Source organism: Lytechinus variegatus, chromosome 3, assembly GCF_018143015.1.
Source record: "Lytechinus variegatus isolate NC3 chromosome 3, Lvar_3.0, whole genome shotgun sequence".
Taxonomy (NCBI): Eukaryota; Metazoa; Echinodermata; class Echinoidea; order Temnopleuroida; family Toxopneustidae; genus Lytechinus; species Lytechinus variegatus.
Window position 1 is genome coordinate 29504874 of NC_054742.1, and position 16721 is coordinate 29521594.

Genomic DNA, 16721 nt, shown 5'->3' on the forward strand with positions numbered 1-16721 from the left:
TGTTCTTTCCTTTTTTAATGTTTTTGACCTTGTTTTTCATTTTACATGACAATGACATTGTCAAACTTATTTATCAATCAATTAATAGCAATAAGAATGTTTTGGCTTTGATTTGCCACCAGATTTGCAGTTGGAAGTCAAGTTTTCCTTAAAAAAATATTGTATACATGTATATGAAAACACCAAGGTTTGGTCCATTTTCTATGGGGCCTAGCCTGGACTATAATAAAGATACTCACTGCTGCTGATGAACCACTACAGTGCTCTGTTGAACAGGTGGTGGTTGTGCTACAACAACTGTGTTAGTGGCCATCATTTGATTCTGAGGAGGGGGTGCATAACCAGGTTGAGCTGGTGGGTAACCAGGCTGAGGTGCATATCCTGGTTGAGGAGCATATCCTGGCTGAGGAGCATAGCCAGGCTGCTGCTGCGGAGGGTATCCTTGTTGCGGAGCATATCCAGGGGCAGGCTGGCCTTGGGGTGGAGGATAGCCTTGCTGGGGTGGATAACCGGGTGCAGGAGCTGCACTCTGAAAAATTACACAAAATTGCATAAAATTGCAAAAAAATTCTGCATGTCAATCATTATCTGTTTATGATTCATGTCTTTGAATAACCAAAAAACTCATAATCATGATCATGATTTAAGAGAAATGCCAGTAGTTTCAGTAAACACTGATTTCATGAGAAAGTCTGTAAAACCAGGCTTAATTGTCAGTATATCTTTGAGGATCAAGATCTGGTACAGTTACATAAACTGAACTTTGTGAAATCTTGAAATCTACACTGAAAAATGTTCACACTGAAGATTACTAACACACATAAGCGCACGTGGGACAGTGTATTACTATTGCTTTGAATGTCAGCCCGACGCTTGACCCGAATCCTGTGCTTATTTGCTAATTTCTCAGCAATTACCCAATATCTTCCAGAATCCTTTGGCAGTTTTTATTTATACAAACAGACACTTTGGTGGCCTTTTCATTGGATTCTGTACAAACTCATTTTGATATCGTTACCATAACTGGCATTTGCCTTTAATTGTTTTTGAGCCCCATTACACAACTATTTGCAATAAATTAAGACATTACAAGGAATTAATCTGATTGGTCAGTCTTACGTATGTTGAACAAAATGAGTATACAGCTACAAATTTTATTGGCTGATCTGTGACAGATGGCACCATTTTTGTGTTTCAGAACCCAGAAGGGTGTTTCGCAAGACACAACGTTACAAAATAATGTTTATAATTGACTACTGCTTGCATTGCCATGGATAGATAAATAGCAAGAATAAGACCCTAGTACATGTACCTGTACATCTAGAATATATTGCTTACACACTAGTTACTGTTTAGTGTTAGAAGCCAGCAGGAAGACTCTTAAGTACCTTACAGTCACACTTGCCAACTTAAATACATGTACCTACAAAAGATTTCATATACTGCAATTTTTTAAACTAAGTTTTGCATGTACCATGTTTTGCTTCGACAATTTATGGCAAAACACCCCCCCCCCCAGCCAGGCCTAGCTACTCATGAATAGATGTATTGTACAACTCAATCTATAATTAGCTTGGGGAATTCCAGAGCATAATTTGAAGAAGAATGGCTGTGCAGGGCTTCACATTTGGGTATGCACATGAAGGCTATTCAAAAATTCATACTCATGACCAAGTACAGTACACACAAATAGAAAAGTTGTTATCACCATATATCGCAATACATTTATACTTAAAAATTTATCAACTCAAAATTCTACATGTAATTTTATTAGTATTTCATTTTTTAAGCAGCCACAATTTTTTTGTTTCTCATCTGGTCTTATTTAAAAAAAAAAAAACTTTCACCATTCCATTCTTCTCATATCTTCCTTCCAAATCATTTTAATACAAAGTCCCCTTTACTATAGTACATGTAAATATTGAAATATGCATACAAGGTAAAAGGGGGAAGAGGACGAAAACAGAAAAAAACAAAACAAAAAGGCAATATTGACATAGATTATGAACGTGTAATAACTCCTGGTACTACAATAATTCCCTGCTGGGTTCTGACATTTTTTTAAACAATACATATTTTGTTTCTCGAATATGGTGTCTCAAAATAATATACATGCATAGTAAAAGGGATCTACCCCCCTCCTTTTGCCCACTAAGAAAGTGGGTTTTGCCCCCTCCAAGACTGGAATCTTTAAATAGTTTGTGAGAGAGTATGTTGTTGATCATGTGAATAGACAGGGGTAGATGGCAGGGAAGAGAGAGAGAGGGGGAAAGACTAAAAGGGAGAGAGAAGTGGAAAAAACAAATTAACATGAACAAGAGCAAAAGGAAAGAAGTGGAAATAATGAATTAGCATGCTATACTTGAAGAGTGAAAAAGAGATGGAACGAGTTCAGGCAATTGTGCGTCATATTGAATGTGATTGCCCTTCATTTAAAAACTCCTGCTAAAACCATTATCTGCAGACTGTAACCTCACAAATTAGAATTCAAAAGAAGATTATAATTTACATACACAGACAAAATGATAATCTTAATTTAAAAGTCATCATGTTGGAAAAAAAGGATTTGCATGTATGCTGTGTATAGTTACTTTGAAATTCTAATTGATATATTATGCAATTGTGTTTGAAATCAACTATCCATAATACATGTATTTATGAGATTTCTTTATCAAAACAAATAAAATTCCAAATTTAAGAACTGATACAGTGTGTGATAACAGTGAAATGCAGGTCACTTTTCCTTTACATGTAGGTCATATATTTTAGGACCATTCAAATTGACTTAGGTTGTGCTCATGCTTCCATTGCAGAGACAGCATCAGCATTTTTAAACGTTGTTTCAGATCGCCGATCGCAAACATGGTTCTGGGACTTTTATTCTGGGACTTTTATTCTTTGTTTTCAGAGGCGAAATCGCAAGTTTTTTTCCAAGTGAGGTTATGGTTAACTATTATTTAAACTTCGAAGAATTTCTGATCTTTTAGTAATTGCATGGAGCTACTTGACATAGCCCTAGAATTTCCACCATGGTGAGGATAATAATAAGACAAAATAAGAATATTAAAGTACACATAAGAAAATAACAAGACATCTTTTTGTTCATGCTACTGGGGCTTTTGGCTCAGTGATGTCTCCTCACCATAACTCATGTTCCGGGGATTTTTTGTAAATCCCTCAATAGTATACATGTTGATGACAAATTCATGAGTAGTAATTTTATAGTACTTAACCTTATATTCACAAATGCAAATTATACACAATTGGTAATGATTAGAAACAAGGAGATGAGAGGTAATTCCGTGGAGGTAAGTCCCTGATTGCCTGATTTCCTCTCACCAAAAGCACATACATGTACCAAATGATGTCATTTAAACATATTGTTACTGGGGTTCTGTTTATACTTCCACAGAAACCCTTATTCTGGTCAAACAACATTTTGAAACATGAATTTTTGTGAGTTTACGCTCAACATTCTGAAACATTGATAAATGAAAGTAATCATGGACGCAATCATGTTTTGGACTAAATATGTATGAAAATGCTGACTTTAGCCTGAAAATGGAAACATAAACACGCCCTTAGATGAGGTAACAAATGGTTTGCATGGAAGAAGTTTAAATTCAAATTCAAGCTAGCCCTATAGTGCAATGCAAAGCATATGAGAGTATGCATTGTTCCATTAGTCATTCAGTGATGTTTTCTAATTCAAGGATTGAATCCAATTAGTCGAAAGTTATGTGTAGTTTTTTTTTCAATCTCAATTGTTTTTTCTTAGGACATTCAGTTATAGTGTTTTGGCCCAAAGCTGAATTTTTTTCTGTGATTTTTTTGAAGAAATAAAAAAAAAGTTTGTGCACTCCACAAATCTGAGCATTATCATCAATATATAGTACCAGTTCACTCACTGCTGTTAGTTTATCAGTGCAGGTAAAATCCTTCCAGTGAGTCGACTTCCACCCTAATAATACCATGGACCTTCTAGCAAAACACACATACATGTACACAACAAGGAAACAAATTTCAAAATAACGCCCAATGTTTTCACCACCAGCACAGGGTTCATGACAACTGCTCCGGTGACAATTGATCCGATGGAAAACATACACGTTAAGCCAAATATAAAACCTTACCTCCAAAACTAAATAAACCCTAATCCTTATCTTTGAATTATTCTGAACCAAAAACTCTATAACAATCCTTATTCCTGACTCTAACCCTATAGTACCCTCTCAGATATTACGACCATGTTACGACCATAGCAAATGTCATGTCACCCACCAGGGACCCACAAAAATCAATCCAAAAAGAACATCATGTTGAGTGTTTCAGCAGAAGATATTCAAGAACTCTCATAGGTTTAAAAAATCACCACAAACTTAACAAGACTGATTGTAATCTATATACATTCCACTCTGTAGAGTACCCAAGACAAAAGGGGGGGGGGGTGGAAATCAGGCTGGTGTTGGATTGACCTCGGAAACTAAGACGTTTTTCTGGCAGTTCTATTTGCAATTTCCCTATTCACCAACCAACACCAACCCATAGGGATTGGAAAAATCGTGATTTCAAGTTCAGTGTTGGTGTTAGTGTTGGTGATCTCAATCTCAAACTCGCGAACAGGCGGCAAACACGATGAAACATCCCGTAAAATTAGCGTTTACAGTTAAGATGAGTACAAATCATTTGAGCTTTATATATTTTGATGAAGAATGTTTACTCTTGGATTCTTGAATTAATTAAAGTATTGGTATTCTGTATGATGAGAATTTAATGATTTCTCTCCGATTTCATTTTCGTCGTTGAGACTTCTTGCGTGAAGTTGAGATGATTGAGCAGCACAGCGCAGAAGCATGACATCATACATGTAGGCTATCGATAATGCAATTGGTATTGTTCCTCTGAACCCAGCTCGGTGTTGGAACTTGGTCCAGTGGCCTTTTTATGCTCTCAACACCAACACCGAACTTGAAATCACCCACTGTGTGTAGAATGCCTACGCTGCTTTTTCAAATTTCACCCAGAACATGAGAACCCACTGAGAGCATTCCTATGGTAACAATTGCCCACTTTACATGTAATGTACATGAAGTGGTTTTGAAAACCTATTTTTGCTGATCAAATGGGAACACTAGCAAAGCAATCTTCCAAACTGGTTTCCTGAACCGATTTCCTAGTGTAAATTAGTTTTAGAAAGTGTAATGAGAATGGTCTCATACATCATTCTTCACAAATATGACCCTGATGTTGTTGCCCTATGTTTGCAACGTTCAAACCAACACCCCAAGGGGTCATGCCACTGGCGTATATCCGGTCCAAGAAGTGGGGGGGGATGAGAGCAATATCTTTCGTTACCTGAAATTCAAAACTTTTGGAGACACCCTCAAAACCAAGGGCTATGTATACGGGGGTATATCTGTTCATACCTTCTTTCAGTTAAAGCCCATAACAATTTTTAATGGAGTGATATGAATCAAAGTTAATTACAATATGCGAGCAAGCAAATTTTCAGCCGTTAGAAGACAGAATGGTGTCCAAAAACCTCTTCATAGTGCTTCCACAAAGATGGAGATATGACCCCCCCATTCACACCAGTGTTTATTAAGATATTTTGATTGGTTTATGATCAAAGTCATAACCATACTTAAAAGCACATGGTATCATACAATCTATAAACTGACATATCATAACCATACTCTCATGATACAGCAGATCACCTTTGCAATAACGTGGGGATTGGTTATGGCCAGATTCTTCTAAGAATAGACTCCTCACGTGGATGCTCCGCTGTTGTTTTTGTCTTGAAAAATGGGGGGGGGGGATAAATGCCACTCCCCCCCCCTCTCCAAAAAGTGGGGGGGGGGGAACTTCCAATCCCCCTACCAGGGCTTTACAGCATGCATACGAATAGTAGATCAAGTCTTCCTAAGCTTGTAAGCTGGCACAATAATGCTGAAAATAGAATTGTTTTGTGGTAACATAATGAAGAATATAAATTCTATCATGATTGTGTTAACACTTAGGTCCCTCTGATCCCCCGGGCCCTCCAACTCTTCAGATGTCTTTACCACCATGAGCTGATCAGTCATTGGCTGCGTTTATGTGACCTCAACCCAGAATCATGATTGGAATCACGATTTGAATCATGATTCAAAACAGCAACATGAATCACGATCCGACAGAATCAGCGTTCATACGACCATCTTTTTAACGCTGTTTCTCCCTGAACTCGGGCCGATCCAGTGCGCATCACAGTGCGCAGTTTGACACAGGAAGTATAGTTGCCTAAGGAACTTGAAGACAAGATTGATGAAAACAATGAAATATACAAATGATGCTACAGTACAACCCCGGGGGTACAAATGATAATTCCTAAATGCACGTGACAATTGGCATATACCGGTACTACACTGGCAATACTGCTCCACGAAAATTAACCTGCACGAAACACAGCGCGCGCCTTTGTTTCGAACCCGGAAGAAGCACGACACAATGACATCATAGAATCATGATTCAAATCACGATATCGTTCATACGACCTCTTTCGTTCGTGATTCTACAGAAACGTCTTTCAAAACGCCCCTTTTTCCGTGTTACATGTTTGTGATTTGAAAGGGGTTTATTTCCACTTTTGACTAAACGCATTCGTGATTCTGCAGAATCGTGATTTGAATCATGATTCTAATCATGATTCTAGGGTAAAAAAGTGTCGAATAAACGCACCCTTTGATAGAAGAGCATTACGAAAATTTCCCGTTTGATTCTCGACCGCACTTCGGACTGCAAACTGCGGTCGGATACCCCGTTTTTCGTTTGGAAACTCTCAAACAACATTTCCAACCCCGATAAACCCATCTTGGCCAGGTAATCCCCTTGCCTCAATTTCACCACCATCGGCCAGCCAAACGAGCGTTGAGCCAAGGACGAAATGATAAACAACAGCTGTGCTATTACGTAAGACTTGTCTGCCTGTAGAAGGATCTTCGGAATGAAATGATTGTATTCGATATTAATCACGTTTTCAAAGGCATATTACATTCAGACATCCAATACTAGTCCATTTTCAATTTCGAACGAAGAAAATCGACCTCGAAATAAGGAAAGAAAGCGAATAAAAATGACGGCATGTTTTGCAGAAACCGAGCTCAGCGCTGCGCATGCATCCCGTCGTGTGTGGCCCCCTACTGTGACTGTATATGCCGTGCTCTTGCGTTATCTTCGGACCGACGTCAAGAAACAGGTGTTTTGAAACTTAAATTGCTTGCTTTGGGCATGTTAGGGTTTGTTGTATTTGGAGAAGAGAATTGATGAGAAGGGAAACCAGGGTATAGTGATCTCAAATGGAAGTTTTTCGTCATGAGTATGTATGTACCACTCATTCAATGAACAAGGTTATGATATAACCTTGTTCTCACCTATATCTCCATGTGTGGCAAAATAAGTGTGGCAATGTTTGGCTCAGTTATTTTCTCTTTTTCTTTGGAGCAAATGCTTGATTTTTTTTACTCTGAAAGTTTCCATTACACCTATTATTCATACAACTTGACTCTTATTTAAATTTGATTCTTTAAATTATTTTTTTCTTAATTAAAAATAGAGATCAAAAAATGAAAATTTTCTAGCCATATTACTTTCCACCAATAGAGGGCGTACAAAAAATATCCCCAAAATTCATGTTTTTGAGCGCTCTGGTAAATACAAAAATTATTCCAAGTTACTAATGAAAAATAAATTGCAACTGTATGGAAATTAGTAATTCGGTTCACAAAAGTGATATTTTAATGTTTTAAAGTGTGTGCTATGTACAACATTGGCATACCATAGTCCTACCTGTAGATTCCCCACAGGCAGGGTGGTAGCAGTGAACAAGTGGTATGTACAAGAGAAGAGCTAACCCAGATGAATGCCTGGGCTTAATTTTCTCATTCTTTTCGGTTAGAGTCTTTGACAAGAGCCTGCATCTTAAACTGAACCTTGGCTTAAAGAATTTTTACAAAATAATGATTGGGATGTGGAATATACAGTGGGGGCAGCGATCCTAAGGGGTCAAGGGGGGCATTGCCCGCCACTTTTTGAAGCACTGAAAAATTGCCCTTTTTTATGCAAGTAAAATGCCCCTCATGAACGTATTATGTGCCCCTTTCACCTGAGGAGGACCCGTTTCAGGTGTTTCAACGTGCCCTTTCTCATACAAATGCCAATTTTTATTTTAAAAATGCCCCCTCTCGATTCTCAAATGTGTTCTGTGCCCCTTTCATATAAGAAGGGCCTGTTTTATGTGTTAGCAAGTGCCATTTCTTGCATCAGTGACAATTAAAAAAAAATGCCCCCTAACGAACATGTTCAGTGCCCCGTTCACCCAACGACCTATTTTATGTGAGCAAGTGCCCCCTTGCCTTCTAGTACATGTACCTTTCTTGCATCATTGCCACTTTTTACCCAAGAATAGTGCCCCTCATCGTCTCTACGAATGTGTTCTGTGCCCCTTTCACCTAAGGACCTGTTTTATGCCGTTAGCAAGTGCCACTTTGCCTTCTTATAGGTTGCCCAACCCTTTTACCAAAGAAAAGTGCCCCTTACAAACTAGACCAAAAGCTTCAGTCTCTGTATCTTGGTTGTTCCGCTGAACTGCGTTGGGTTGGCTCACTCACCAATACATAGACTGAAGAGCTTGGAGGATCATACGTACAGACAACTTATTAGCAGTAACGTTAGATCTAACATTCGGCGGAAACCCGATTTTCCGATCGTTTTTTGTGCATGAAATGTCACATTATGAAAAAGAAATCACATCCATATTTACGAAAAAATGTTTAAATTCAGAAATATCGTACCTTAGACCGCAGTTACCGCTAATTCCTTTCAAATGATGATCGAAACATCGTCATCTTCGATCCTTTCGTCGGCAACGTAAGTTGCGATCTTGAATGACGTCATCATCCTTACAGACGTATTTACCAGTCGCTATATATCGCGATTTGTGCCGCTGCTTTGCGCTTGTACATGTAGATGTGCGTGCATTTGGAACTTGTTGCTCGCATTGATTGGCCAAGATATCGAAAATTTAATCGGAAAGCCTTGATAAAAGCACAACTCGTTGACGGCTGCCATATTTTCCTCTCCGGCAGAAAATTAAAAAATAAGGAATAACCCGGGGAATAACTCATCGGTAACGTATATTTTTGATATTTTATATATTTTACATAGTATTGTTGCATAAAGGGTCGTTAAACAATGTCGCCTGGGTTTAACCGGCCATATAGACGATTAATAGCCCTTAACTCACCTCCGTGCATGAATGAACATTACGCACGGCGCGCCCGCAATACCCCCAAAATCAACCCCCGACGATCGACAAGTGTCAAGGTTAACCAGTGAGAGTTCTGTGTCTGGAGACTGAAGGTCAAGTCAAGTACGTGTTCAGCCGCAACAAACAGGACCTCTAGACTTTCGCTGGACACCACGTACTACCGAGGGATATTATACACCTTGGAGCTCAGGGGCATTTATTCAGTAAGTGCCTCAATCATACTTAAATAATACATTAATGGCGCTGTCCGAGCAGCTCCAGCATTTTGGTGATCAAATGTTAAACACTGCTCACCATTTTGAACCCGTTTAAGGAACACGTTTTCTGCACGGGATACCGGATAGAATTAAAACTTGTGTTAGGAACTTAGGAGTTAGGTAGGGTCTAATATAAATACGGTACGTTAGTAGTAGGCCAATAATAATTAGTTTGTGTACATATTAAATAGTTATTGCTGTCACTGGCTAGATAAAGGGCGTAAATTGCTTAAACTAGCTATTTATCTAAACGCAAAACATTCCGCCCTAACGTAGCTGCCGCCATTACGTGTGGCTGCCTTTGTCTTTTGTGAATAGCCTATTGAATTCGGGCGTGACTCACATGATTCGAATTTCGCGCCAGCGGTAAAAAACGCGGCTCGAATGATAATTGTTGCCAATTTACAATTGGAGGCAAAGTATAAATCTGTTAAATAAATTTTCCCTTTCTCATATTGGCATCCTTTTAAATAAAATTTAATATTGGTCGAGTAATTTAAATATAACTTTCCCTTACTGTTCTCTATAAGTAAATATAAAAGGAAAACCTGTAGTTTAAATTCTTTATGCTTATTTAGGTTCTCTGCTATCACAGGCGGTCTCATTTAGCATTTAATGTAGATTTAATTGTTCTCTTTTTGCAATTAAATTTTGTGACCCGATTATTGTTTCCATTTCATGATATTTGCTCTTATTTTTGGAATCAATATTGTTTCCTGATACTTCTAAATCGGAAACATTGGCAGTGGTAAAGATCAATTTATCACACTGCACCAGAAAGATTACAATAAATAAGTTGATGAATGATAGATAGGAAATTTGCAATTAATTATTGTTATTTTGTCATTCTCTACTTTAGGAAATAATTGCAGATAATTGTTAATTGGAGAATCCGCTCTATTGTCACCAATTATTTGATGTTAACTTCATAACTTGCAAATAATTGATAATATAATTGGATGTAATTTTCTATTTGTATTTGCAATAGTTGAATGAATGCTTACAGCTTCAATTTGCAAATAATTGATTAACTGTTAAATTGCAAATCATTTGAATTTGCGATTGGTTTACTGAATTAAGTGGATAAATTTTAAATGATTATAGCTGAATGTAATTGATGTATTTCTCCACTATTTTCTAGCGAATATTCATCAATTGTCTTTGAATTAATTTTATTTGCGGATTTTAATTTCAATTTTCTTCGCAATGGATAAGATCCGTATTAATTCTTGTGATAGGGATGACTTGTTACGAGTACCAGGCATTGGCTCCGCCACTGCCGATCGCATTCTTGCGTTACGCGAAGCTACCGAAAACATCACTCCCGAATTATTAGCTTCGGTCCCGCATATTCGTAACTTAAACGAAGTGATAGATGCTTTTGATTTTACACCTGCTGGTGCAGATGCACTCGCGCATATTTCACCGGTGCCTCAGGCACGGAGGAGAACTCCTCCACCGCCTATTGCCCCGTATCCTTATGATCGTTTTCCGGCACCAGGACATCCTAGGGCTGCATCCCTCCCGATAAGACTCTCTGACTCTACTGTGTCATATGGTCAGCAGGGACAATCCCTACCACTTGACATCGGTAGACCTCAAGCTACTAGGCCCATTGCGACACCGCGGGCCACAGTAGCTAAACAATTACAGGGTGCTCAGCAAGGAGCCTCCACACCCCAGAGGAATAAGGTTGAACAGCCCTTAATGGGAGAGGGGGGAAGGCAAACCCAGGGCGTGCCGAGAGATCATCTTGAAACAATCCCCGATTGCGGGGTACAACCGCACATCAGTGGCGATCCCAACGAGCGCCATCGCACTGTCTCCATGGACGAGCTACAGCATATGTATGGCGAGCCAAAGCATATGTATGGCGAGCCAAGTGGTCCCATGGACGAGCCACTGCATTCATATGGCGAGCCAATTGGTCCATCTGCCTTCCAGACTGTAAAACAGTCTCGCCTTCCAAGGGAGCACTCCATCCAGGAGGCTTCACATCTTTTGAGAGAGTTACTTTCTCTGTTTCAGATGGAAGTGCCCCCAAGGCAGCTGAAAGAGGATCAATTTAATGGGTCGTTTCCCCGAAGACCAAGGGATGATCTCTATTATGATCGATGTACTCATATTCGTGATCGATATCTCCCTGACGATCGTGATTGTTATCATACTCGTCAGACTTACGATCGGACCCCAACTCATGCTCTAAGGGATGATGATTTTTATCCCAATCAGGGTGGAAACCAGAGGGGATATTCAGCATCAGTAAAGGTGTCGCCGCCACCTGTTCGCCGGCTCTCACCACTGCCTCATCCCGAACTGAATCAGCCTCCTAAGCCGGCTCCTAGGTCCAATCAATTTAAGCTGGGTTCTGGACCTACCCGACAGAAGAATGTCTCTTCCGTTACAGTTCCAAAGTTCAACCAGCCAGAGCCAAGGCCTTCACCCAAACTTCAGGGCCATAGTTCAAACCGGCCCGAGATAGTTCCCCCCACCATTTCCTCAGGAAATTCAGGAATGCCTCCCAAGCCCGCTCCCAGGACATATTTACCTAGAACAATTGTTTTTAATGGTTCAGGGAGCTGGCACGCATTTTTTGCCAAGTTTACATCATTTGCCAATGATAGTAATTGGGATGAACAACATAGGCAAAACCAACTGTGTTGGGCATTAGATGGGAAAGCCAGCGAGTACTACGCCTCACTGATTAGACGTGAACCTGCCATAAGCTACTATGATGTAGTTCTGAAGTTGGAGAAACGATTTGCTCCACAGGAACTCCCGGAAGTCGCCCAGGTGCATTTTAATTATGCAAGGCAAACTTCCGAAGAATCATGTGTAGAGTGGGCCGAGCGACTACAGGCTTTAGCATCTCAGGCATTCCCCAATCTGCCCGATAGTTACGTGCAGAAGCAGCTTGTGCTGCGCTTCTGTCAGGGATCGACTGATCGCGAAGCGGGGCAGCACACACTAAATCATCAACCCCTAAATCTTGATGATGCCTTACGAGTTTCCCGAATGTTCCAGCATGCCAGACAGGCCATGCAAGGCAAACCTCGGAAGGACATCAGACAGTTATCTACCTGTGTAGACCCCTTTGAGAAGAAAGTGCGGAAGATGGAAATACCTGTCCCATCTTCACTTACTTCTCACTGTTCCGATCTTAGCCTCGAAACTCGAGTCTCCCAACTAGAACAGAAATTTGATTCGTTTCAGAACTCTGTCAAAGGGCAGCTAGACTCAGTCGAAGCAAAGGTGGGAACACTTCACTCTTTGGTGCAAGGGCTCATCACAACCCTTCAAATGAGGAGTGATCCTCCTAAACCCAGATCGTCCCCAGGAAGGACGTCCCCGGCCAGAGGAAAACTGAGGTCACCTGGCCCAGACAATCCTTGCTTCAAATGTGGCAAATCCGGCCATTTTAAACGGGACTGTCCAGAAGTTGAACAAGTGAAGACTATTTCATTTGTTGGTGACGAACCGGGAAACGAGTTGGGATCGGAGGAACTAGCCCGACCCCGATCCACATAGCCCAGGGCACTAGTCAGAATTCTTCGCAGGTTCGTACACTAGTCCAGAAAGATGGAGTGCCCCCATTCCCTGCCTTACATAAAGTGACTGACGCAACTGTTGAATATAAGTCGGTAGTGTGCCCCACTTCTACTTCACCTACTCTTGCTTCCTCAGCAAAGGTAACTGAAGAGTTGAGGAGTAATACTGGTGCAGACTTCCGAGGACATACTCAGTTGCAGTCTACCCTGGTAGAAAGGAAGGGACAGCCTTCATCTAGTATAACCTGCCCATGGGTGCTACCTCCATGGCCCCCACCAGCTGAACCAAAATCGGATCACAGTTCATGAAACAGCAGGAGCCATTGAACTTTTGTATTTAATGCCACTGGCCGAAACCTAAGTTGGAAATAAGGCATGGTAATTGGGGAAGCCTTAGGAGCTACCGCCATTAAACCAGACTTGGATCCACCAAATCCACCAACCTAGGACAGTAAGCAAGTGCGGGGTGTCGGTTTATCTTCGCCGACTCCAATCCCTGCTCACTTACAGGGTCTTTGGGAACAGTCTATCGAACTCTCAAGGAATTACTGTTATAATTCTTTGCCAGAGATAAATTTGACCTCGGGAAATTTACCGAGATAGAACATTACATTAACACGGGAAACGTAGCGCCAATCAAACAAAGAATGAGGCGCAACCTTATCACACCTTATCGGCCATCTGCTAACCGACAAGCTGGGCGGATTAACCAAAATCTAATGCAGGCTATAAGGTGTTCCATTGGAAAGTCAATTGGAAAAGTAAGTCTTTCAAATAGCAAGGCCTATCACATCCACCCCAAACATGTTCATGCTTTGCCGAAAGACGAGCTAGCCATCGGATCTGATCTTCCGTCCGCAGCAGAATCAGGCTCAACGGAGGAGTTTGTTTTTCAGCTCAAACAGACTCTTATCCAAGCCCATGAAACTGCAAGGACTAAGCTCCGGACAACCCAGGAGCGCTTAAAAAGAGAATAAGATGTCAGAGTTTATTGTCGTGAATTCCAAAAGGGGGACCGAGTTTACTTACTCGACACGGCCACTCAAAAAGGGGAAGACAAAGAAACTGTCTCCTCCCTGGAAAGGCCTATACCGACCAGGCTTATAAAACTCCCTCCCTACCTCTATTGCAACTCATATAGGAATTCCACGTCCGTTGTTAATCATGACAGGCTAAAGAAATGCCATAAGTAAACAAACGGACAATTGGATATTGATAATTAGTCCGATTGATCATAACAGGGGAAATCATGAGTAATTTACAGGTATTTCCACCTAATTTTTATCCATCTCAGGGAAACTGAGGAGGAAGTCATTGTAAATATTGTATATAAAAGCATTGAACTTTGTTTTTGTTTACAATTGGGGATTATGTGAATTTGTTTTGATTTGGTTTGTTTTTATTCGATTTTATATCTAGAGATTGGCAATTTAGAATTCACAATTTCAAAATATTTGCCAATCTATAGGGCCGGGGGGTGTGTTGCATAAAGGGTCGTTAAACAATGTCGCCTGGGTTTAACCGGCCATATAGACGATTAATAGCCCTTCACTCACCTCCGTGCATGAATGAACATTACGCACGGCGCGCCCGCAATACCCCCAAAATCAACCCCCGACGATCGACAAGTGTCAAGGTTAACCAGTGAGAGTTCTGTGTCTGGAGACTGAAGGTCAAGTCAAGTACGTGTTCAGCCGCAACAAACAGGACCTCTAGACTTTCGCTGGACACCACGTACTACCGAGGGATATTATACACCTTGGAGCTCAGGGGCATTTATTCAGTAAGTGCCTCAATCATACTTAAATAGCGGGCCTTCGTTCAAGATAATAATGTCATTTAGAATCTAAAAGAAATAAAAAATCTGGATGAATCCCTTTCACCTGAAATTTAGGACACGTTACGAGTGCCCCTTTGTAACAAGAAACAATATATTCCCATTTCTATATGTTACTACTTATGAAGGAAGAAATTGCAAGAGTGCAATTCCACAAAATTGGATTTTCATTATATCAAGTGTCAAATTTTTTGCTTGCTCGCAACTTCTTACAAATATTACATGATGCAACATATCTAGCCCCCTAAGAATTTAGGGCCCAAGTTACGCCACTGTAGATAAGTCATTTTTTCTTTGTTTTCAAATACTAAAATAGTGCCTTTTTCAAAAGAAGGAAAGGCTTCCATATGTCCCCTCCACTAAGTTTTAAAAATACTTCTCCAAAACCCCCTTCTGTCTTTCTCTTTTTAGGTGGTCTGTCTTTGACAGATCACCTCTTAATTTCGTCAGGATTTTTTTTATTTATTTATTTTTAACGATTTTTTTGTCGCCAAGTTATCTCAAAATAGACTTGATCAATTTCATTGAATTTCATATCATTTATAGGATCTGTCATGGACACGTCAAAATAAGCTTTTCAAGGTCATCAAGTTATGATGACGTCATCTAGGCGCCATTTTGTAAAATCACATTATCAATCATATCTCCATTATCAATTAACAAAAATCAATCAAATAAACATCACATCAACTTCAGGTCAAGGGTCATCAGGTCATGTCATCAAAGGTCACCTGGAGGTCACGACGCGCGCGTATGCGCGCGTCAAAATTTTAAAATGCTCAAAATCACTTTTTGACCAAACGAGAGTACGTTTCAGGTCATTTTAAGCATTTCGAAATCGCGCGCGCATTTCCGCGCGTAACGCCTTAACGCAACGCAAAAACACCGTTTTTTTACATCATTGCATTGATAATAAAATTCTGAACAATTTGATACCTTGATCAACCTTCTACGACCATTAATAACGAAATTAACACCCGTTAAAGTTTGCAGCACGTGTGCGCGCGAGCTCTCACTATAGGCCATATATGGGCAAAAACATGCCTATTGAAAATTCACTGTAGCTCTTTAAATAGTCCATTGACCCCCAATTTTTTTTTCATATATCGATAGAGTATGAGTTGTAGATTTGATTTCATGTCACCATTGTCCCTAAATTATATCGTGACGTCATCAAAATGGCGCCTAAACTAAAAATTTCATTTTTTAAAAAATGACGTCATCAAATTTATGCAAATTTGGTTGTAACTTCTCGAATATAGATCATTTTCGATATGTTGTAGTTTAGAATGTATTCTTTCTCCTCAGTAAACATAAATTTTCGTTTTGAGAAACGCATCATTGCGTAAAACAGCGATGAAAAGAGGCATGTCATTTTTCCTCATTTTGCGTGTAATCTCTATGGGACATGACTTTTTCTCAAAACTAGATTCGACATTCCTCTATTTCGTGAGCCATATCTCCATTTTTTCTTGTCGGTTTTCCCTGAGCTTTTAGTATGTTGTAGCTGAGATTCTAAGCTTTCGCAAGTGTGCCCTCCATTTTTTGATCAGATGCCGGGATCATGCCCGTATTTCGCTTGCAAAATTGGACTTGTAATTCTCAAAATTGCTTACGTGTAATCTCTATGGGGAATATCGTGGCTCAATGGATAACGCATTTGACTTGCTTTCTCGAGGGCGGAGGTTCGAGTCCTGGGGTAGACAAGATGATTTTTTTTTCAATTTTTTTTTTCTTTTTACCACCTCGTACATGATCCTTTATGATGA

At 40.0% G+C, this 16721-nt stretch overlaps 1 protein-coding gene across 1 annotated transcript in view; it reads right to left on the minus strand.

The window, feature by feature from the left end:
- LOC121410715 (calcium-binding protein P-like) overlaps positions 1 to 16721 on the minus strand; it is a 32567-nt gene that overhangs the window by 9836 nt on the left and 6010 nt on the right. The window contains exon 2 of the mRNA XM_041602970.1: positions 240 to 529. Within this exon, the coding sequence (XP_041458904.1) occupies positions 240 to 529 (290 nt within the window). The remainder of the gene's footprint in view (positions 1 to 239; positions 530 to 16721) is intronic.